At 40.9% G+C, this 17,335-nt stretch overlaps 4 protein-coding genes across 5 annotated transcripts in view; 1 reads left to right on the top strand and 3 right to left on the bottom strand.

Moving 5' to 3' along the window:
- LOC127359529 (LIM zinc-binding domain-containing Nebulette-like) overlaps positions 1 to 4,641 on the bottom strand; it is a 29,320-nt gene extending 24,679 nt beyond the window's left edge. The window contains exons 1-2 of the mRNA XM_051393463.1: positions 4,316 to 4,641; positions 1,397 to 1,491 (exon numbers count right to left, since the gene is read on the bottom strand). Coding sequence (XP_051249423.1) covers positions 1,397 to 1,491; positions 4,316 to 4,384 — 164 coding nt within the window. The 5' untranslated portion in view covers positions 4,385 to 4,641. The remainder of the gene's footprint in view (positions 1 to 1,396; positions 1,492 to 4,315) is intronic.
- LOC127359522 (GTPase IMAP family member 7-like) overlaps positions 1 to 17,335 on the top strand; it is a 245,257-nt gene that overhangs the window by 161,923 nt on the left and 65,999 nt on the right. The gene's annotated exons all lie outside the window — the stretch shown is intronic.
- On the bottom strand, positions 5,384 to 14,367 carry LOC127359473 (NACHT, LRR and PYD domains-containing protein 1b allele 3-like). Its single transcript, XM_051393257.1, has 2 exons — positions 13,303 to 14,367; positions 5,384 to 6,796 (listed from the first exon to the last, which is right to left on the bottom strand). Exons 1-2 carry the CDS (start codon positions 14,365 to 14,367, stop codon positions 6,404 to 6,406), a joined length of 1,458 nt encoding a protein of 485 aa, XP_051249217.1. The 3' UTR covers positions 5,384 to 6,403.
- On the bottom strand, positions 14,374 to 16,850 carry LOC127359506 (uncharacterized). Its single transcript, XM_051393415.1, has 2 exons — positions 16,708 to 16,850; positions 14,374 to 16,259 (listed from the first exon to the last, which is right to left on the bottom strand). Exon 2 carries the CDS (start codon positions 16,172 to 16,174, stop codon positions 14,489 to 14,491), a length of 1,686 nt encoding a protein of 561 aa, XP_051249375.1. The 5' UTR covers positions 16,175 to 16,259; positions 16,708 to 16,850; the 3' UTR covers positions 14,374 to 14,488.

The following is a 17,335-nucleotide window of genomic DNA, read 5'->3' as shown; positions in this document are numbered from 1 at the left end:
ATCTGCCACACAACGACAACAAATAACAAACTGTTGGTTCCCCTCGAGGATTTCTTCTCTTTCTGAATGTCTGCTGCAGTTTATGTATCGCAAAGTTATCAACAGGCCTTAAACAGTTACAATTATAAGCTTCAGCTCCCAGATCATCCACATTACAAGCAACAAGACAAGGTCAAAGGTCAAAGCCACAACCTTCCCTCGCTGCAGATACTAGCACAAGCTATAATTTACTACCAACATCCATCAAACACAGATCCAAGTTTTACTTCCTCTGAGGTTTTTTAATCTGGCTGTGTGTCTGTGAAGGTCTACAGATAATAACAAGCTAGAGCCTGTTAGCAGTATAGAGAAACGCACAGATCCAGAGAGCCAGCGGCGGGGAGCGGAGCAGGGCCGGGCTCGCAACCAAAACCACCGAAGAACAACCACCGACCGAAACCATCGCTGCTATAAAAACCTGAAAGGGTCGCCCTCGGAGATACGAACGGGCACAGATGCAGATAATAACACAGCAGCCAAAGGATGGTGTTTATACTCTGAGAGAGTTCATAAATAGAAAATAATAGGAAACACTTTGAAGCGACACTATGTGAGATTTGGAGAGAGCAGTACCACTGTGGTAAACAGGGACACGTGCATTAGTTGTGATTGAAAACTAGGAAGTTGACAACTTTTCTAACACAGTCAAACATCAAGTGCAACAACAAACAGCTAATATTACTGACTGGTCCAACAGCAAGAAAGCCAACAGCCTTTTATTTCACAGATGACAGGAAGTCGGTCCGAGAGTTACTCCCGTCCAACAGCTTCTCTCTCTTTCACTCTTCTTAGCTTCCTCCGTCCATCATCCTCTTCGGTCTCTGAGCCTCCGCCATTAGCTGCTGAGCGCGGTTACACTGCCTGCTCGCCCAGCTAAAGTGCTGACACAACGCCGGCGGACGCTCTCCGTCAGCATCCCCCCCGCCTCCTCTCTGGGCTCTGAAGCTCCTGAGCTACCATTGTAACACCAACACTCCCCCCAGTGCTCTGAGCACCAAGTCCAAGCAGGGGGACATCAGAGGGAATATATGATCCGGTTTCACCAGAATCAGTGACATACGTTGTGGCGTGTGACCTCTGCTCTAAAGCGGTATGCAAGTATCCTGAACCGAAACCAAAAGTATAGCGCAAGACCAGGCGAACGGAGGCACCATTCACCTTAACACAACTCAGTGTAGCTTCAACATGAACTTGAAACTGTTGTTTTATGGTAATAAAGTTACATAACGGGGCTTAAACTGAAATTCAGCAGAGATACGTGCAAAACATTAAGTAGTATGTGATATTATTTACACTGTACAGAGAGAGAGAGACCCAAATGTTACACTGAGAGAGAGAGAGAGCGATCAGGACTCACGCATTGCAGTAGGGTTTTTTGTCGTAGCCTTTGTAGTTCTTCATGTTCAGGGTCATCTTACAAACCTCGCAGTGGAAACATCCTTTATGCCAGTTCTGCAGAAACACACACACAAACAGAGTCACATATCAATAATACATTTAATGATAATAATCTCCTCACTTATTGTGTGTTTCCTCGGCGGATGGAGTTTGCTCAGTTGTCACGGAGATGGTGACTTATCTACGGGGCCCATGTTATAAGAAATGGTCGTATATGGGAGCAAACATCTTCTCTCCACTGACTCTGATTCAAGCATCCTTCTACAGTCACAATTAGGTCAAATGATAACCCCTTTACCATCTCTGTGACAGCTCAACTCCATAATGCTGAGAAAGGCCATGTGATGGGGCCTGAAAGTGAATGCTGTTTCCAAGGTCGAAACTGAACCTCGACGCTCTACTTTTTGTTTTTGTGTCCGCCCCTGCTGCTGTGATGTCTCTGCACGGCACTTCTCCGAAAACCTGCCTGTCAATCAAACAGCATGGGCGGGGACTGCCTTCCCTTTTGGATTCTGTGCTGATGCAGTTTGACAGCTAGTGTTTAGAGAGAAGCAAATGGAAAATCTTTCACCAACTAAATATAAATACAGTCGGAGGCCGGATGAAAAGTGACATTTGTTGAGATCGACATGCGACAGAGTGAAAAACATTTGCTCCTTCGACATCCAGTTCAGATCGCCCCTCCATCTGTCCTGCATTAGGATTATTCAAATCCTTCGAGTGAATCAGCACTAAATTATGTGTTTGGAGTTGTTATTATGCTCATATGCCTTCTGTATTAATCCTGAGCTTGACTGCGATGAAAGAGACGATGGTGTCGAACTGCAAATCCGTACAGAGAGTTGTAGCAGACGTCACCGTAGAGGCAGGAAGTACCACGTTTCTACAGGACAACGGACAAATAAAACTGGCTCTAGTGAGGGTCTATAGTATGTTATGTGAGTTTTGCAACCACGATAGTTTCTCCTTCGCATTTAAATGGGAGGGTGAGGTAAGGGAGTTGTAATTTGGTTACTGTTCCTTTAAAGAAAACATTTTAGTTGACAAAACTTAATCTCTATAAAAACAATAGACTAAGATTTGTTGTCGTCATCATCATCAGTCACTACTATTAGTCTAGTTGTTGCTGTGCACCTCTGTGTGTCTCTCTCTGTCTCTCTCTCTGTCTCTCTCTCTCTCTCTCTCTCTCTCTCTCTCTCTCTCTCTCTGTCTGTCTGTCTGTCTCGTCGCCAAGGTCTTGCTCATGGTGGTACTGTTGGGTCTCTGTAAATAATGTTTTAAAGAGTTCGGTCTAGGCCTGCTCTTTTTGAAAAGTGTCCTGAGATAACTTCTGTTATGAATTGTCGCTATACAGATAAAATGGAATTGAATTAATCGGACTACAGAGGAAGTCTTGGTCCGATATCAGTTGTCCGGAAGCTCCCAAACATTGGTTGTCGCCCCAGACACTAAATTGTCCTCAGATGATAACCCTACGTTTTATCCAACTTATGAAATTGTCTTATTATTTAGTCGGTGGAGAGAGAGACACGATGCCAATGTCACAGAGGAGCCCTGTGCATACACAAATGACTAACAGGGGGAATAACTACCTATATGTTGTTGGGAGTGACACATTAAAACCTGGAAAAATAAAAAGTTCTTTAGTATTTACTTGGTTTTATGTCTTTTATTTTAGGTAAAATGTAAAAGACGCAGCTCCTATAGTCTTGCCAGAAGCCTGATTAAATGGGCTTTTGTGAGGGACAGCAGGGAACTCTTCTTTCTCTCGCCCTCACACTCTCGTTCTCACTTTCTCCGTATACTTCTTTGTTTCTTTGCCAGCCTCCTCCTCTCTAAAATCACTGCCTCTCGCACCGTTTTAGCTCTTTCATACCCTTTAGTCTCTCTTCAAACAAGTCATGTCAGCTTTTCATAAGACAGGACAGACGGTAAAATCCCGTCCATATTGGTTCTTACAACCTGGATCCTCCTGATTTCAGAGATACTGAAGGATGGAGTTGATATTTATTGTGAAAGGTGGGAGCTGATATCATGTGCAGTGCCTACATGCTGTTGTGTCATCTGATGCCTCATAGGACAGACAGTGAATGCATGAGACCACTGAAGATAAATTAATAATGTATCACCATTATGCAACAGACTAATACAGAGGCGTTACCATGCAAACACAGAAAAGTCCTGAAAATATTCCTGTTAGTATTGTATAATTATTATAACCACTTGTGCCATGTGATATTTATTCACATTTATGATCATTGTAAGTCTATTTGTTTGTCATAAATAACATATTTATATATAAATATATATAATATCAGTCCCAAAGACTATATAAGTGTTGATATTAGGCTGATAATTGTGTATAAAAGCAGTGTTTGCCTCATTAAGGCTGATACAATAATATTAAAAGGAACATTTTATGGATTAAACTATTGAGATAAGATGTATAAAGTGTGTTAAATTAACCAGAAACCTTTCATACACCCGCACATTAAGTCTCTACTATAAATATAATTAAATTAATAATGATGTTTATTATGTGAATCCAACTATAATCAATTTACTGGATTTGAGAGAATAAAATAGATTTTTAAAATAGATTTTATGTAATCAATGATTGGGACATTTTGGTATAATTTTTGCAAAAATACATTTTAAGAGACTTAAGGAATAAATCATGATTAAATGTCAGTGCAGCTCACCAATCAATCAATGAATCAATCAGACTGCATCAGCTCAAACTTTAACGTTTTCTGTCCAACTTTACAAAAAAACCAGTTAATTTATAACTTATAATGTCATTATGTAAGAGGATACATATTTTAAACTATACAAAAACTAAAAATGTTTTTCTTCCACCACCACCAAAAGTGCTCACCTTATCCAGGCAGCTGACCTTCTCCGTCGGGTAGACGATCTTCCCACAGCGGGCACACTGAGGGTTCATCCTCCAGACCTCCTCGGTTCTCTCCAGCGGCTCAAATCCACTTGTTTATCCCCGAGATGAGTTAATGTTACCGGAGTCCACACCGAGAGTCCCGGTAAACTTACTCAACGACACTACCGTAAACTTACTGACAAAAACAGCTGGAAATGTATCCGAGAGACGGCGGTGGAGCTCCGTACAGTCAGCGGCTCACCGTCCGGTCTGAAGCCTGGAAGATGCTGCGCTCAGCGGGGCTGCGATCGATCAATCCACCGGCGACAAACTAGCGGGAGTTAGATAGGGGAAAACAGGAAATGGCTTCTCGGTCCTTTCAAAATAATATACAAATTAAATTGAATGAATTAAAAATAAGAGAGTTGCATTGATTAGTTGATTAATCAAATACTCAGTGGACAGAAAATAATCAACAATTATTTTAGAGTTTTATGAAGTTTTTTTCTTGTCTTACATGAATTATTTTGAGTGTAATTAAATTTTTAAAAGCATATATCTTATAGAAAACCTAAACTATATGAGCTGTATGAATGAATAAATGATATACTATTAAACATATTAAGTTGTAGTAGCCCAAAATAATTTAGTTTAATTGATTCATTAACTGTTTATTTTTAAACATATATATTCAATGATACAGCAGCCGTATACATACTAGTACAAAAACATATTTTATCCCATTAATATCTGAGAGTTAAACACCATTGAAATCTAAATGATGAATGAATAAAGCTGCCTTCTAGAGCCTCTCTTGCTTTGTTATATGTCCACTGGCACTATGGAAATACATATAAAGAGATTGTTTTGTTGTTGTCAGCTGTTTTTGTGATTTCTCTTCTCAATGGGCTCATTTCTCAGTGTTTCTCACACCATGTTTAATCACAGTAGATCTGACCCCCCCCCATTTACTCTGACCATTACCAAACAAATGGCTCCCCCTGCTGGCTAATAGGGGAATAAAACTAATTTAAGAGAGTTGTTATTTTGAGATGCAAGATAAGATAGTTTAACAATAAAACACAAGACTTTATTATAAGATGAACAATCAAGCAGAAAATCATTGTTTGATTTCAACCATATGAGGTGATGATATCAGTGTTACTGACAGTACTGACAATGAATGAAAAGCAAATAAAAGGTTTTACCTAATGTACCTTAAAAGTCCCATTCATTTTTGTTAATAATAAAACTTAATTACAGCTGGTTCTCGTTGGGGACCTGACAGAAAAAACTACACAGAATAAAAACAACAATAAAATAACAACAAACATCCAGTACTACCAAAGCACCCTGTGAAATATGTTTTAGATAAATCAATTAGTAAAAAAGAAGTAGTTACATATATATAAATTCAGCATTTAACAACAGTCCATATTAACAGTTAATTAGTTTGAACAGTTGCAGCATATAGATTGATTATGGATTGATATCAATGTACAGTTATGTCTATGGATTCACTAGATCATGAGGTTCCTATAAAAACTGATGACCTTTATCTTTAAATCTTTATATTTTAACAGTTATAGCAGATACGTGAAGGCCAACTACAAACAGCACATACAAACATACCTGAACAAATACACATCTGTGTTACACTATAGCTGCATTTCCACCAAACACTCAGTACACTGTCCTTCAAACCCGTACCTAACCCGTAAAGGTTAGGTACGGTACCGAAACCCTTCGGTACGCTACCGAAACCCTAGATCTGGACTCTTGAATGTAGGCAGGGGTAGTTGCAGGGGCTTTTCTTGGTCTTGAGAAGCTGCAGCATTTATTAACTGACTGTAACCTACACTGTACATTTACTGACAATTTACTGCTGACCTTTTCCTCCGCTCTGCTCACTTTTCTGTCACAAGGTATGTGGTTGTTTATTCTTATTCTTATTGTTTCTCAGCCAACAACAAGTAGGTAGGATTGGTTTGAGAAAAAGTGTCCTACATCATTGTTGTCAAGAAGAGATCAAGAACAGTGACAGATGAAGGGAAAGACTTTACTGGGAGTTACAGGATGATCAGATTTTCAGATCAACCCGAGGTGTTCAGAGAGGAAGGGGTCGACCTCACAGAGAAAGTCAATCATCTCTGAACCAGCAGCTTCACCTTTCTTCCTCACTGTGTCGATAACAAAACGAGCTTTGTCACTTTTGTTCTGGATCTCGTCCGCTGACTCCCTCTCAGAATCAGTCAGCACAGTTTTCTCAAACAGTTTGTCCAGCAGACTTTTGAGAACAGGTCCTGATATCCCATCGATGAAGCTGCTCCGAATGTCCAACAGCCTCTCATCTGAACTGCCTTGCACACACCTTTTTACTGCACTGGGTGAAAGACAGACTCGTCTTTCCCAGACACTGTGGGGGCTTTTGGTTTCTCTCAAAAACAGTTTAATATGTTTCATGATTTTTTCTAAAGTCACCTGGAATGATGGGAAGTAGTTGTCATAGTTATCACAGTCAAATTCTGCTTCTGTTGGTTGAACTAGAACTGAGTCGTCTTCAGGACAAGTGGACAGTTTGTATTCCTGCTTTGGGTGCAGTTTACAGTGGGGGGATGTCTCTATGTAGTTCTCATCTCCAACTAATTTCTTCCTGATGCGCAGCACATCCCGGAGCACGACGTTCGTCGGTAGCAACAACACATTGAGGAGGGATTCAAGATCAGGATCAGCCGGGGGTCTGTAGAACAGCAGAACCAGTGCTCGGACCGGGTCAGGTGGTGAGTCTTCATCCTTGACGTTACCGAAACCAGAAAACCCTGTGATGTTTATGATAACATGAGTTTCTGTTATCTTATGAGGGACGATGAACTCGATGCTGTCATCATTCACATGAGCAACTGACAAGAATCCACAACCACCTGTGGAGCGGATCTCACAGTGTGGGAGATGAAGCTGACACATAGACTGCTGCACACATTTGATGTCAAACAGGGGTCCTGCAGGCTGCTTGTGATGTTGGCCCAGTAGCCTCCTGTCCCAAGGGACAATTCTGTAGACCACGTCCCCTTCTCCCTCCATGTGGAACAGCAGACCTGTCACACTGCACTGGTACAGGCCTGGGCAGGAGCACTGGAACCTGTAGCTTTCATCGTTCTCATCTGCAGTGATATCAGGTGTAAACTCCTCAAATGAACGGGTTGGCAGGGTGTTTGTGGCTGAGTAGTTCTCAGCTGTAAAAGGTGCATCCATTTCCACATGAGCATCACTGACATCGCCTGTATCGCTTTCAGACTGCACGGACAACAGCTTAAAAGCATCTTGTGCTCCACTTTCTTCAATGTTGACAGTAGAACTTGAGTAAAAGCTGGGGCCACCATCATCTGTGTCCTTTCTAACTGGAAGCTGAAAGATTGAGTTTGGATCAATGTCTCCAAACATTTCATCTGAGCTGCTAGACTTTCTTATTTTCTTTTCAGGAGATGCAGACTCTGAACAATCACCATCTTTGGGTGAGAGTTGAATGGCGGAGGGATCAGCTGTTGCATGAAGCTCCATTTCCGGGGTTTTATCCTGATTGGCTCCTGGTGTAACATCTGCTGCAGAGGAGGAACTCTTTATCGATACTGTTTCTGTGAGCCTATCAGGCGGAGGTTGATCCAACGTGTCGTCAGAGGAATCAGTGACAGGAGCAGTAAAATGGGTTTTAGATTTTTTCTTTCTACTGTAGCCGCTCCAATTTCCCTTCTTCCGTTTATTTACATAATCATGACCCAAAAAACGATAACGACACAATGTGGTTGGCAGCTTATTCTGAACACCTTTCTGTGAAACCTTCTCATGTGCAGTAATATGTTTTTTCAAGTATGACATATCCCTTTCTAGAAGTCGCAATTTTGAATTAAGAGAACGCAGGTTGTGATTTATCCTTTTATAAGTGAAATCAAGAATCCTTTTGGTGGAAGAAGGATAGGAATAACAAGACCATGGAGGGACAGTTTCACCGTACAGCTCATCCTGAACATCCTCTTCTGGAAACCTTTTATCTGCAGTCAGCTGTTTTTCTAAGGTTGAAATTTTTCTTTCTAGACGAGGCAATACTGAATTAAGAGAACGCAGGTTGTGATTGATCCTTTTATACGTTAAATCAAGATTTTTCTCGGAGGAAGAAGGAGAGGAATAACCACTGGAGGAATAATGAGACAATCCTGGGACACTTTTACTTTGCAGTTTATCCTGAACATCCTTCTCTGAAAACTTCTTCTCTGCAGTCAGCTGTTTTTCTAAGGTTAAAATCTTTCTTTGTAGACGAGGCACTATTAAATTAAGAGAATGCAGGTTGTGATTTATCTCTTCACATGTTACATCAAGAACCATCTTGGAGGAAGAAGAATAAGAATAACCACTGGAGGAAGAAGGAGATAATCCTAAAATACTTTTCATCTTTTCCCGAACACCTTTCTCGGAAAAGTTGTCATCTGCAGTCAGCTGCTGCTCTGTGATGGAAGTTTGTCCTCCTTGATGTTTGTATACTGACTCACTGTCTTCATTCTCTGCCTGCGGTGTGTCACTTGTCTTCTCTCTGTCTATTTTCTCCTCCACTTCACCTTTGGTTTTGTTGATGATGTAGGGACGAGGAAGGGAATGATCACGAGACAATCTGGGGACACTTTTGCTTTGCAGCTTATCCTGAACATCCTCCTCTGAAAACTTCTCATCTGCAGCCATCAGTTTTTCTAAGGTGGAAATTTGACTTTGTATTCTCTTTATTTGGAAATGCCAATAGGGCAGACTGTCCAAAAACATCTGTCTATTAGAAACAGGAAGACTCCTGGAGGAAGATGGAGATGAACAATCATGAGGCAGCACTGGGACACTTTTGCTTTGCAGTTCATCCTGAACATCCTCCTCTGGGAACTTTTCATTTATCCATTTTGTAAAGGGGGGAATTTGACATTCTAGACTCAAATAGGGATAAAAAGAGTGCAGACCTTCCAAAAACTTCTGTCTATTAGAAACAGGAAGACTCCTGGAGGAAGATGGACATAACCAATCATGAGGCAGCTTATCCTGAACATCCTCTGAAAACGTCTCATCTGCAGTCAGCTGTTGTTCTGTGATGGAAGTTTGTCCTCCTTGATGTTTGTATACTGACTCACTGTCTGCGTCACACCGAGTATTTCCCTTTTTGTCTTCCATATTTTTCTCAACTTGATCTTAAACAGAAACTTTTAAAAAACCTCCTTGCTGTTGCTCAGTGTTTTTTTGCTCTTGTCTCAGACCCTGAAATAAAGCAGAGAATGAAAGATTCAAATCCTTTGTGGAGTATAAAGTTGTTTTACATTTCACAAACACAACATTACATTGGTGTTTACCACATAATAATGAAAGAATGGGCACTTGTGAAGCAGAAAGGAGACAAAAAGCTGTTCAATGAGGATGTGTCTCACAGCAACATGTCAGTTTAAAGTCATTAGCCTTTTTCAGGGTTGTATAAATAAAGTCCTTCTAACTTGTGTTCAGGCTGGATTGAGACATCAGCACAAAATAGAATAAAAGAATATTTTAAAGTGAGAACATGCAAATGGATCAGCCTCAATGTGAAGAGAAAACTGCTTCCTGCTGTTGTTCTTCTCAAAATAGTCTCTTAATTCCCCTGAAAGCACATTTCTTACATTTCATTGGACCTTCCTGTCTCTGCTGTAGGCCTTCACCAGAGGAGTGAACTGCTGTTTCCGGGGTTGTGTCCAAGTCTCCGATAATCTACACAACACCTTGTTCTGTCCTGTGATCGATATATCCCACTATACACACACACACAGTCATATTCCTCTTTTTAAAAAGTGTGTAAAGTCATCGATTATGTGCTCGATGTGCGCAGTTGGGTGTGTTGACAGCAGCGTTGTCCGCCTACAAAGTGTCTCTGATGGACAGGGTCCTCTCCGGGTCTCTGCTGGCTTCTCCGTTGGACGTCGTTGTTTAATCCGGTCGGAAGACTTCAGAGTGGATATTTTTCCATCTCTGTGGTTCGTGTAGCTACAAGAAACACCTGAGTGAACTTCGGGCTTCCGTGTTAGTGTGTCGAAAGTATGGAGGACAAATAGTGCCACTCGAGTCCACGTATCTACTTTCGGTTTCATGAGCATTCACATTATTCACAAAGCCAGTGGGCCACACCTGCTGTGGGAAGAAAGGCTTTACTAGTGATAATATTACTTACTTATACCTCAGTAACTACTGTAACTCATTATTAATACATGTGAGTAATAACATTACACTTACCCCTCAAAACATAATTAGTTACATTACTTCTGGTGTCACTCCTCTACTGATGTAAAATCCAACAATCCAATAACATCCTTGGATTCATTTCTGTAATCGTGGAGGAAACTAGTTTGAAAGATGGAAACATTCAGCAGCTGGAAATATTAACATTATTTAGATTTTAACAAATAAAACTGGATTTTAACCGTCGTAAGTCTGAATTTTAGGGACACAATTACTGATTTGTAGGGAGCAGAAAGGTAATATAACGAGTAGTGTAACTGATTACTGTTGGCAGGGAGTAATATGTAAAGTAATAATATTACTTTTGAATGGGGAATGAGTAATAAATACAAAATGTTAAGTAACTCATCCGATTAAGGTGTTCATGGGGCCCCTAGGCTCCTCTTTGTGTGGGCCCCTCTGTGTCCAGCTTGTGATCTGCAGCGTTTTCCACACCGATAATCTATTATAACGATATAAATGCTGTAAAATCCAACACTAACATACAGCAATGACACTGTTTTATGATGGGGTATAGCTGTCTTCTAGGCCTCTTCTTGCACCGTTAGATTCACACTGGCAAAATGTTGAAAATATATAAAAAGATTTCACTGTTTTATAACCACTGACTGAACATTCACAATGATATAATGATATGTTATTGATCACCAGGAGGAAATTAAATATCTTTTAGTGAAAAACATTGTTTCAGTCCAACCACAAGAGGTCAGGAACTCACCTGGAATAAATCTGACTGACTGCAGAGTCACAGTGTTACTGACACTACTGACAATAAGTACAAAAGGAAATGAAAGGCCAGAAAACAAAGAACTAAACTAAAATTAAATGTAATTTTAAAAAGTTTTACAATGACTTCAAACACATCAAATCCTAAATGTAAAGTTACTATAAAGTTGAGTTTAATTGATTCATTCACTGCTTGTTTTTAAACATATATATTCAATGATACAGCAGCCGTATACATACTAGTACAAAAACATATTTTATCCCGTCAATATCTGAGAGTTAAACACCATTGAAATCTAAATGATGAATGAATAAAGCTGCCTTCTAGAGCCTCTCTTGCTTTGTTATATGTCCACTGGCACTATGGAAATACATATAAAGAGATTGTATTGTTGCTGTCAGCTTGTTTTTGTGATTTCTCTTCTCAATGGGCTCATTTCTCAGTGTTTCTCACATCATGTTTAATCACAGTAGATCTGACCCCCCATGTACTCTGACCATTACCAAACAAATGGCTCCCCCTGCTGGCTAATGGGGGAATAAAACTAATTTAAGAGAGTTGTTATTTTGAGATACAAGATAAGATAGTTTAACAATAAAACACAAGACTTTATTATAAGATGAACAATCAAGCAGAAAATCATTGTTTGATTTCAACCATATGAGGTGATGATATCAGTGTTACTAACAGTACTGACAATGAATGAAAAGCAAATAAAAGGTTTTACCTAATGTACCTTAAAAGTCCCATTCATTTTTGTTAATAATAAAACTTAATTACAGCTGGTTCTCGTTGGGGACCTGACAGAAAAAACTACACAGAATAAAAACAACAATAAAATAACAACAAACATCCAGTACTACCAAAGCACCCTGTGAAATATGTTTTAGATAAATCAATTAGTAAAAAAGAAGTAGTTACATATATATAAATTCAGCATTTAACAACAGTCCATATTAACAGTTAATTAGTTTGAACAGCTGCAGCATATAGATTGATTATGGATTGATATCAATGTACAGTTATGTATATGGATTCACTAGATCATGAGGTTCCTATAAAAACTGTTGACCTTTATCTTTAAATCTTTATCTTTTACCAGTTATAGGAGATACATGAAGGCCAACTACATACAGCACATACAAACATACCTGAACAAATACACATCTGTGTTACACTATAGCTGCATTTCCACCAAACACTCAGTACACTGTCCTTCAAACCCGTACCTAATCCATAAAGGTACGCTACCGAAACCCTAGATCTGGACTCTTGAATGTAGGCAGGGGTAGTTGCAGGGGCTTTTCTTGGTCTTGAGAAGCTGCAGCATTTATTAACTGACTGTAACCTACACTGTACATTTACTGACAACTTACTGCTGACCTTTTCCTCCGCTCTGCTCACTTTTCTGTCACAAGGTATGTGGTTGTTTATTCTTATTCTTATTGTTTCTCAGCCAACAAGTAGGTAGGATTGGTTTGAGGAAAAAGTGTCCTACATCATTGTTGTCAAGAAGAGATCAAGAACAGTGACAGATGAAGGGAAAAACTTTACTGGGAGTTACAGGATGATCAGATTTTCAGATCAACCCGAGGTGTTCAGAGAGGAAGGGGTCGACCTCACAGAGAAAGTCAATCATCTCTGAACCAGCAGCTTCACCTTTCTTCCTCACTGTGTCGATAACAAAACGAGCTTTGTCACTTTTGTTCTGGATCTCGTCCGCTGACTCCCTCTCAGAATCAGTCAGCACAGTTTTCTCAAACAGTTTGTCCAGCAGACTTTTGAGAACAGGTCCTGATATCCCATCGATGAAGCTGCTCCGAATGTCCAACAGCCTCTCATCTGAACTGCCTTGCACACACCTTTTTACTGCACTGGGTGAAAGACAGACTCGTCTTTCCCAGACACTGTGGGGGGTTTTGGTTTCTCTCAAAAACAGTTTAATATGTTTTATGATTTTTTCTAAAGTCACCTGGAATGATGGGAAGTAGTTGTCATAGTTATCACAGTCAAATTCTGCTTCTGTTGGTTGAACTAGAACTGAGTCATCTTCAGGACAAGTGGACAGTTTGTATTCCTGCTTTGGGTGCAGTTTACAGTGGGGGGATGTCTCTATGTAGTTTTCATCTCCAACTAATTTCTTCCTGATGCGCAGCACATCCCGGAGCACGACGTTCGTCGGTAGCAACAGCACATTGAGGAGAGATTCAAGATCAGGATCAGCCGGGGGTCTGTAGAACAGCAGAACCAGTGCTCGGACCAGGTCAGGTGGTGAGTCTTCATCCTTGACGTTACCGAAACCAGAAAACCCTGTGATGTTTATGATAACATGAGTTTCTGTTATCTTATGAGGGACGATGAACTCGATGCTGTCATCATTCACATGAGCAACTGACAAGAATCCACAACCACCTGTGGAGCGGATCTCACAGTGTGGGAGATGAAGCTGACACATAGACTGCTGCACACATTTGATGTCAAACAGGGGTCCTGCAGGCTGCTTGTGATGTTGGCCCAGTAGCCTCCTGTCCCAAGGGACAATCCTGTAGACCACGTCCCCTTCTCCGTCCATGTGGAACAGCAGACCTGTCACACTGCACTGGTACAGGCCTGGGCAGGAGCACTGGAACCTGTAGCTTTCATCGTTCTCATCAGCAGTGATATCAGGTGTAAACTCCTCAAATGAACGGGTTGGCAGGGTGTTTGTGGCTGAGTAGTTCTCAGCTGTGAAAGGTGCATCCATTTCCACATGAGCATCACTGACATCTCCTGTATCGCTTTCAGACTGCACAGACAACAGCTTAAAAGCATCTTGTGCTCCACTTTCTTCAATGTTGACAGTAGAACTTGAGTAAAAGCTGGGGCCACCATCATCTGTGTCCTTTCTAACTGGAAGCTGAAAGATTGAGTTTGGATCAATGTCTCCAAACATTTCATCTGAGCTGCTAGAATTTTCAGGAGATGCAGACTCTAAACAAACACCATCTTTGGGTGAGAGTTGAATGGCGGTGGGATCAGCTGTTGCATGAAGCTCCATTTCTGGGGTTTTATCCTGATTGGCTCCTGGTGTAACATCTGCTGCAGAGGAGGGACTCTTTATTGATACTGTTTCTGTGAGTCTAGCAGGCGGAGGTTGATCCAGCGTGTCGTCAGAGGAATCAATGAAAGGAGCAGTAAAATGGGTTTTTGATTTTTTTCATTCTTCTGTAGCTGCGCCAATTTCCCTTCTTCTGTTTATAACTTGAAGAAGACACAGGAGAGTTAACTGGGGAAGAGCCATCGAAGGGTTGTTGAAGGTGAGAATCGGCAGCCAGAACCAGACAGGTGTTTTTTGTCGGGATGATGGACTGAGTGCCGGTAGACGTGTTGGACATGGAGCCAGAGTAATGGTTAAAATCTCCGGGGTTGCCAGGATTTGTTCTTTGTGCTGAGCTGGGGCCAGCCCCCAAATCTCTGAGGTCTGACTTTTCATGCAATGCTTGATATGAACCACTGACATAATTCCAGTTAAATGGACCTGAGAACACAGTTGACTGTGGCAGACGTTCAGTCAGTTCAGACAGTGATGGATAGTTCAAAGGAAGCTGAGGGAGAGGATGTAACCCTGATTTATGCCAGCTACCCCAATCATAAAGACCCGAGGACCCATCATCTGTGTCCTTTCTGTTTTGGACCTGAGACCATGCAGCTGAGTAGTTCTCAGCTGTAACAGATGCATCCATTTCCACCGGAGCATCACTGACAGCTCCTGTATTGCTTTCAGACTGCACAGACAACAGCTCAAAAGCATCTTGTGTTCTGCTTTCTTCAGTGCTGACAGTAGAGTCATGGAGGAGTCTGTGCCTTCTTTGTGGACATGGAGGGCGAGCAACAGTTGGGGCCGTAAACTGTGAGGAGGTGTGTCTACTTAAAGTAGATCTTTGTCTGTTTTCAAGATGTACGACCCTGCATAGTGAGGGTGAAGGAGTTGAAAGACAATCAGCACCTTCATAGTTAGATGACAGATTTTCATATTCAGTATGGAGAAAGCATCCTCCATCAGATGTCTCATCCTGTCGGCGAGCATTACAGTGGACAGTGGAAGAATTACCTCTGGACAGATTTCTCCTGATTATTTCGGTTAATCTTCTTGTTCTTATATGTTCTTTCATGTCCTGTTCAACTGTTCCTTTCACACTTGCCTTCATTTTGCTGGATTCATACTTGTCACAATCAGAGTCAGTGGAGTCTGTATCGGTCGTGTAATCGCAGCTTTCTTCTGGATACAGAGGGCCCACATCAGAAGTGGTGATGGACCAAGAACTGGTGGGCGGGTTGAACAAGGAAGGACCGTTAAAAAAACGGAGCCTGCTACAGGAAGTCACGGCAGAAGGATGTGCTGATGTTGTGGATTTCTCCTCCATGTCACTTTTGGTTTTGCTGCAGCTGACAGTGCTCAAGCTGCCGTACAGTGAGAGACTTGGTGGTTCAGGTGATTGTTGACTGACGTGATTGCGTATGGACTGGGCTGAGCTAATGTGCTTGCTTGGTTGTGTTAGAGAAGAGCGAAGAGAAGAAAGCAGAAAGTACTGACGTGTGCTAGATTCACTAAAGCGGCGCGCGTCATCTAAATAAGAGACTCTTTTTCGAGAAGGCTGACCCTGAACACCATCCTTCAATAACTTCCCATCAGCAGTCGTCTGTTTTTGTGAGATGGAAGTTTGACTTATATGTTTGAATAATGAGTCACTTCTATCTTCATTTAACTCCTCCTTCTCTGCCCTTGAGACACCTGTCTTCTCACAACTGCCTGCGCCACACTCAGCGGAGGAGGGACACAGGGTTTTTCCCTCTTTTGGTTCCATCTTTTCTTTTTTCAACTTGATCCCAAGAAGCTTTTAAAACTCATTCTGCATGTTTCCTGCTCTGATTTTCTTCTTGTCCCGGACCCTAAAATAAAGAAATGACATTAAAACATACTGGGATGACTTTACCTTACATTGTGTTTTGGCCTTTACAGTGTGTAGGATTTAGTGACATCTAGCAGCCATGATGAAGACTCCGGATTTTAGAATGAAAGATGTGGGCTCCAGAATAATGTTTTTAATTATAACTGTATTTAACAAATCTAACACTCACTGTGAGAGAGGTCTATCAAAAGATATATGTTCACTCATTTGTTCTTCTTTGCCAGTTTTGCTCATGTCTCTGTTAACACTGTTAAACTGTTCAGTCTGTAGCTTTGTAAACACGAACAGTAATTAGTTAGCAGGTCTTTTCATGTTACAAGAGAAAATGTGCTTGAAGAGAGAACAGCATTAAATGGACTTGTTCTCACATGCACATCCACACACGCAGTCATTATTTCGGTATCATATAAATAAGCAGAACTTCTTACCCGTGTTATGGATGGATTAACACATCAGCTGCGGACAATCTCTTCAACCTTGAAACTTTTTATATCCTGAAATCAGAATAAATGTTGAGCTCTTCTCTATCGGTTCTCTGTCTAATTTCCACTCTGGATGACGAGTGTCGCCTCCACACCTTCCAACCAATTACACATTGTATTACAGCAGGTATTTCTGCCTATGGGATGACTGTATGTTTCAGGGAGGTGAGAAATCAAGTCTGCTCATTCAGTTACAAGAACATGACTTCAAGGTTCTATTTCATAAGTCTAATTCAATGTTATAACAAATGGAAATGTATTTATCATTATACACCACAAGGTTTTATAACAAAAGGTGGGTTTGCAGCTCCTTCATGCTACACACACAGAAAATTAAATGCATAGAATGACATATAAAATAAATCAAATGAACCAATATGTGCAGTTATTTACATACATATACACCTGTGTACCCCTGTACACTGTCTCTGGCTATAGCACAGGTTACTGAATCTATCAACCTCACTGTGATCATAACACTTTATGTCCAGCTGTTGTTCAGCTACAATTTGTTTCAGCATGTAATTACGCCAAAAACCACAAATTATTTCCACAGTTCTGCTTCTGTAAAGGT

This window comes from Dicentrarchus labrax, unplaced genomic scaffold, assembly GCF_905237075.1.
Source record: "Dicentrarchus labrax unplaced genomic scaffold, dlabrax2021, whole genome shotgun sequence".
Taxonomy (NCBI): domain Eukaryota; kingdom Metazoa; phylum Chordata; class Actinopteri; family Moronidae; genus Dicentrarchus; species Dicentrarchus labrax.
Note: the sequence above shows the minus strand (reverse complement) of the source record. Positions and strands in the feature narration are given on the sequence as shown.

What these genes read in the sequence shown, in the direction of transcription:
- LOC127359473 (XM_051393257.1), bottom strand. Translation starts at nt 14,367, where the DNA reads ATGGAGCTTCATGCAACAGCTGATCCCACCGCCATTCAACTCTCACCC. An exon ending in ACTACTTCCCATCATTCCAG is followed by an intron (nt 6,797 to 13,302) that starts GTGACTTTAGAA and finishes CCATCATTCCAG; the next exon opens with GTGACTTTAGAAAAAATCAT.
- LOC127359506 (XM_051393415.1), bottom strand. Translation starts at nt 16,174, where the DNA reads ATGGAACCAAAAGAGGGAAAAACCCTGTGTCCCTCCTCCGCTGAGTGT.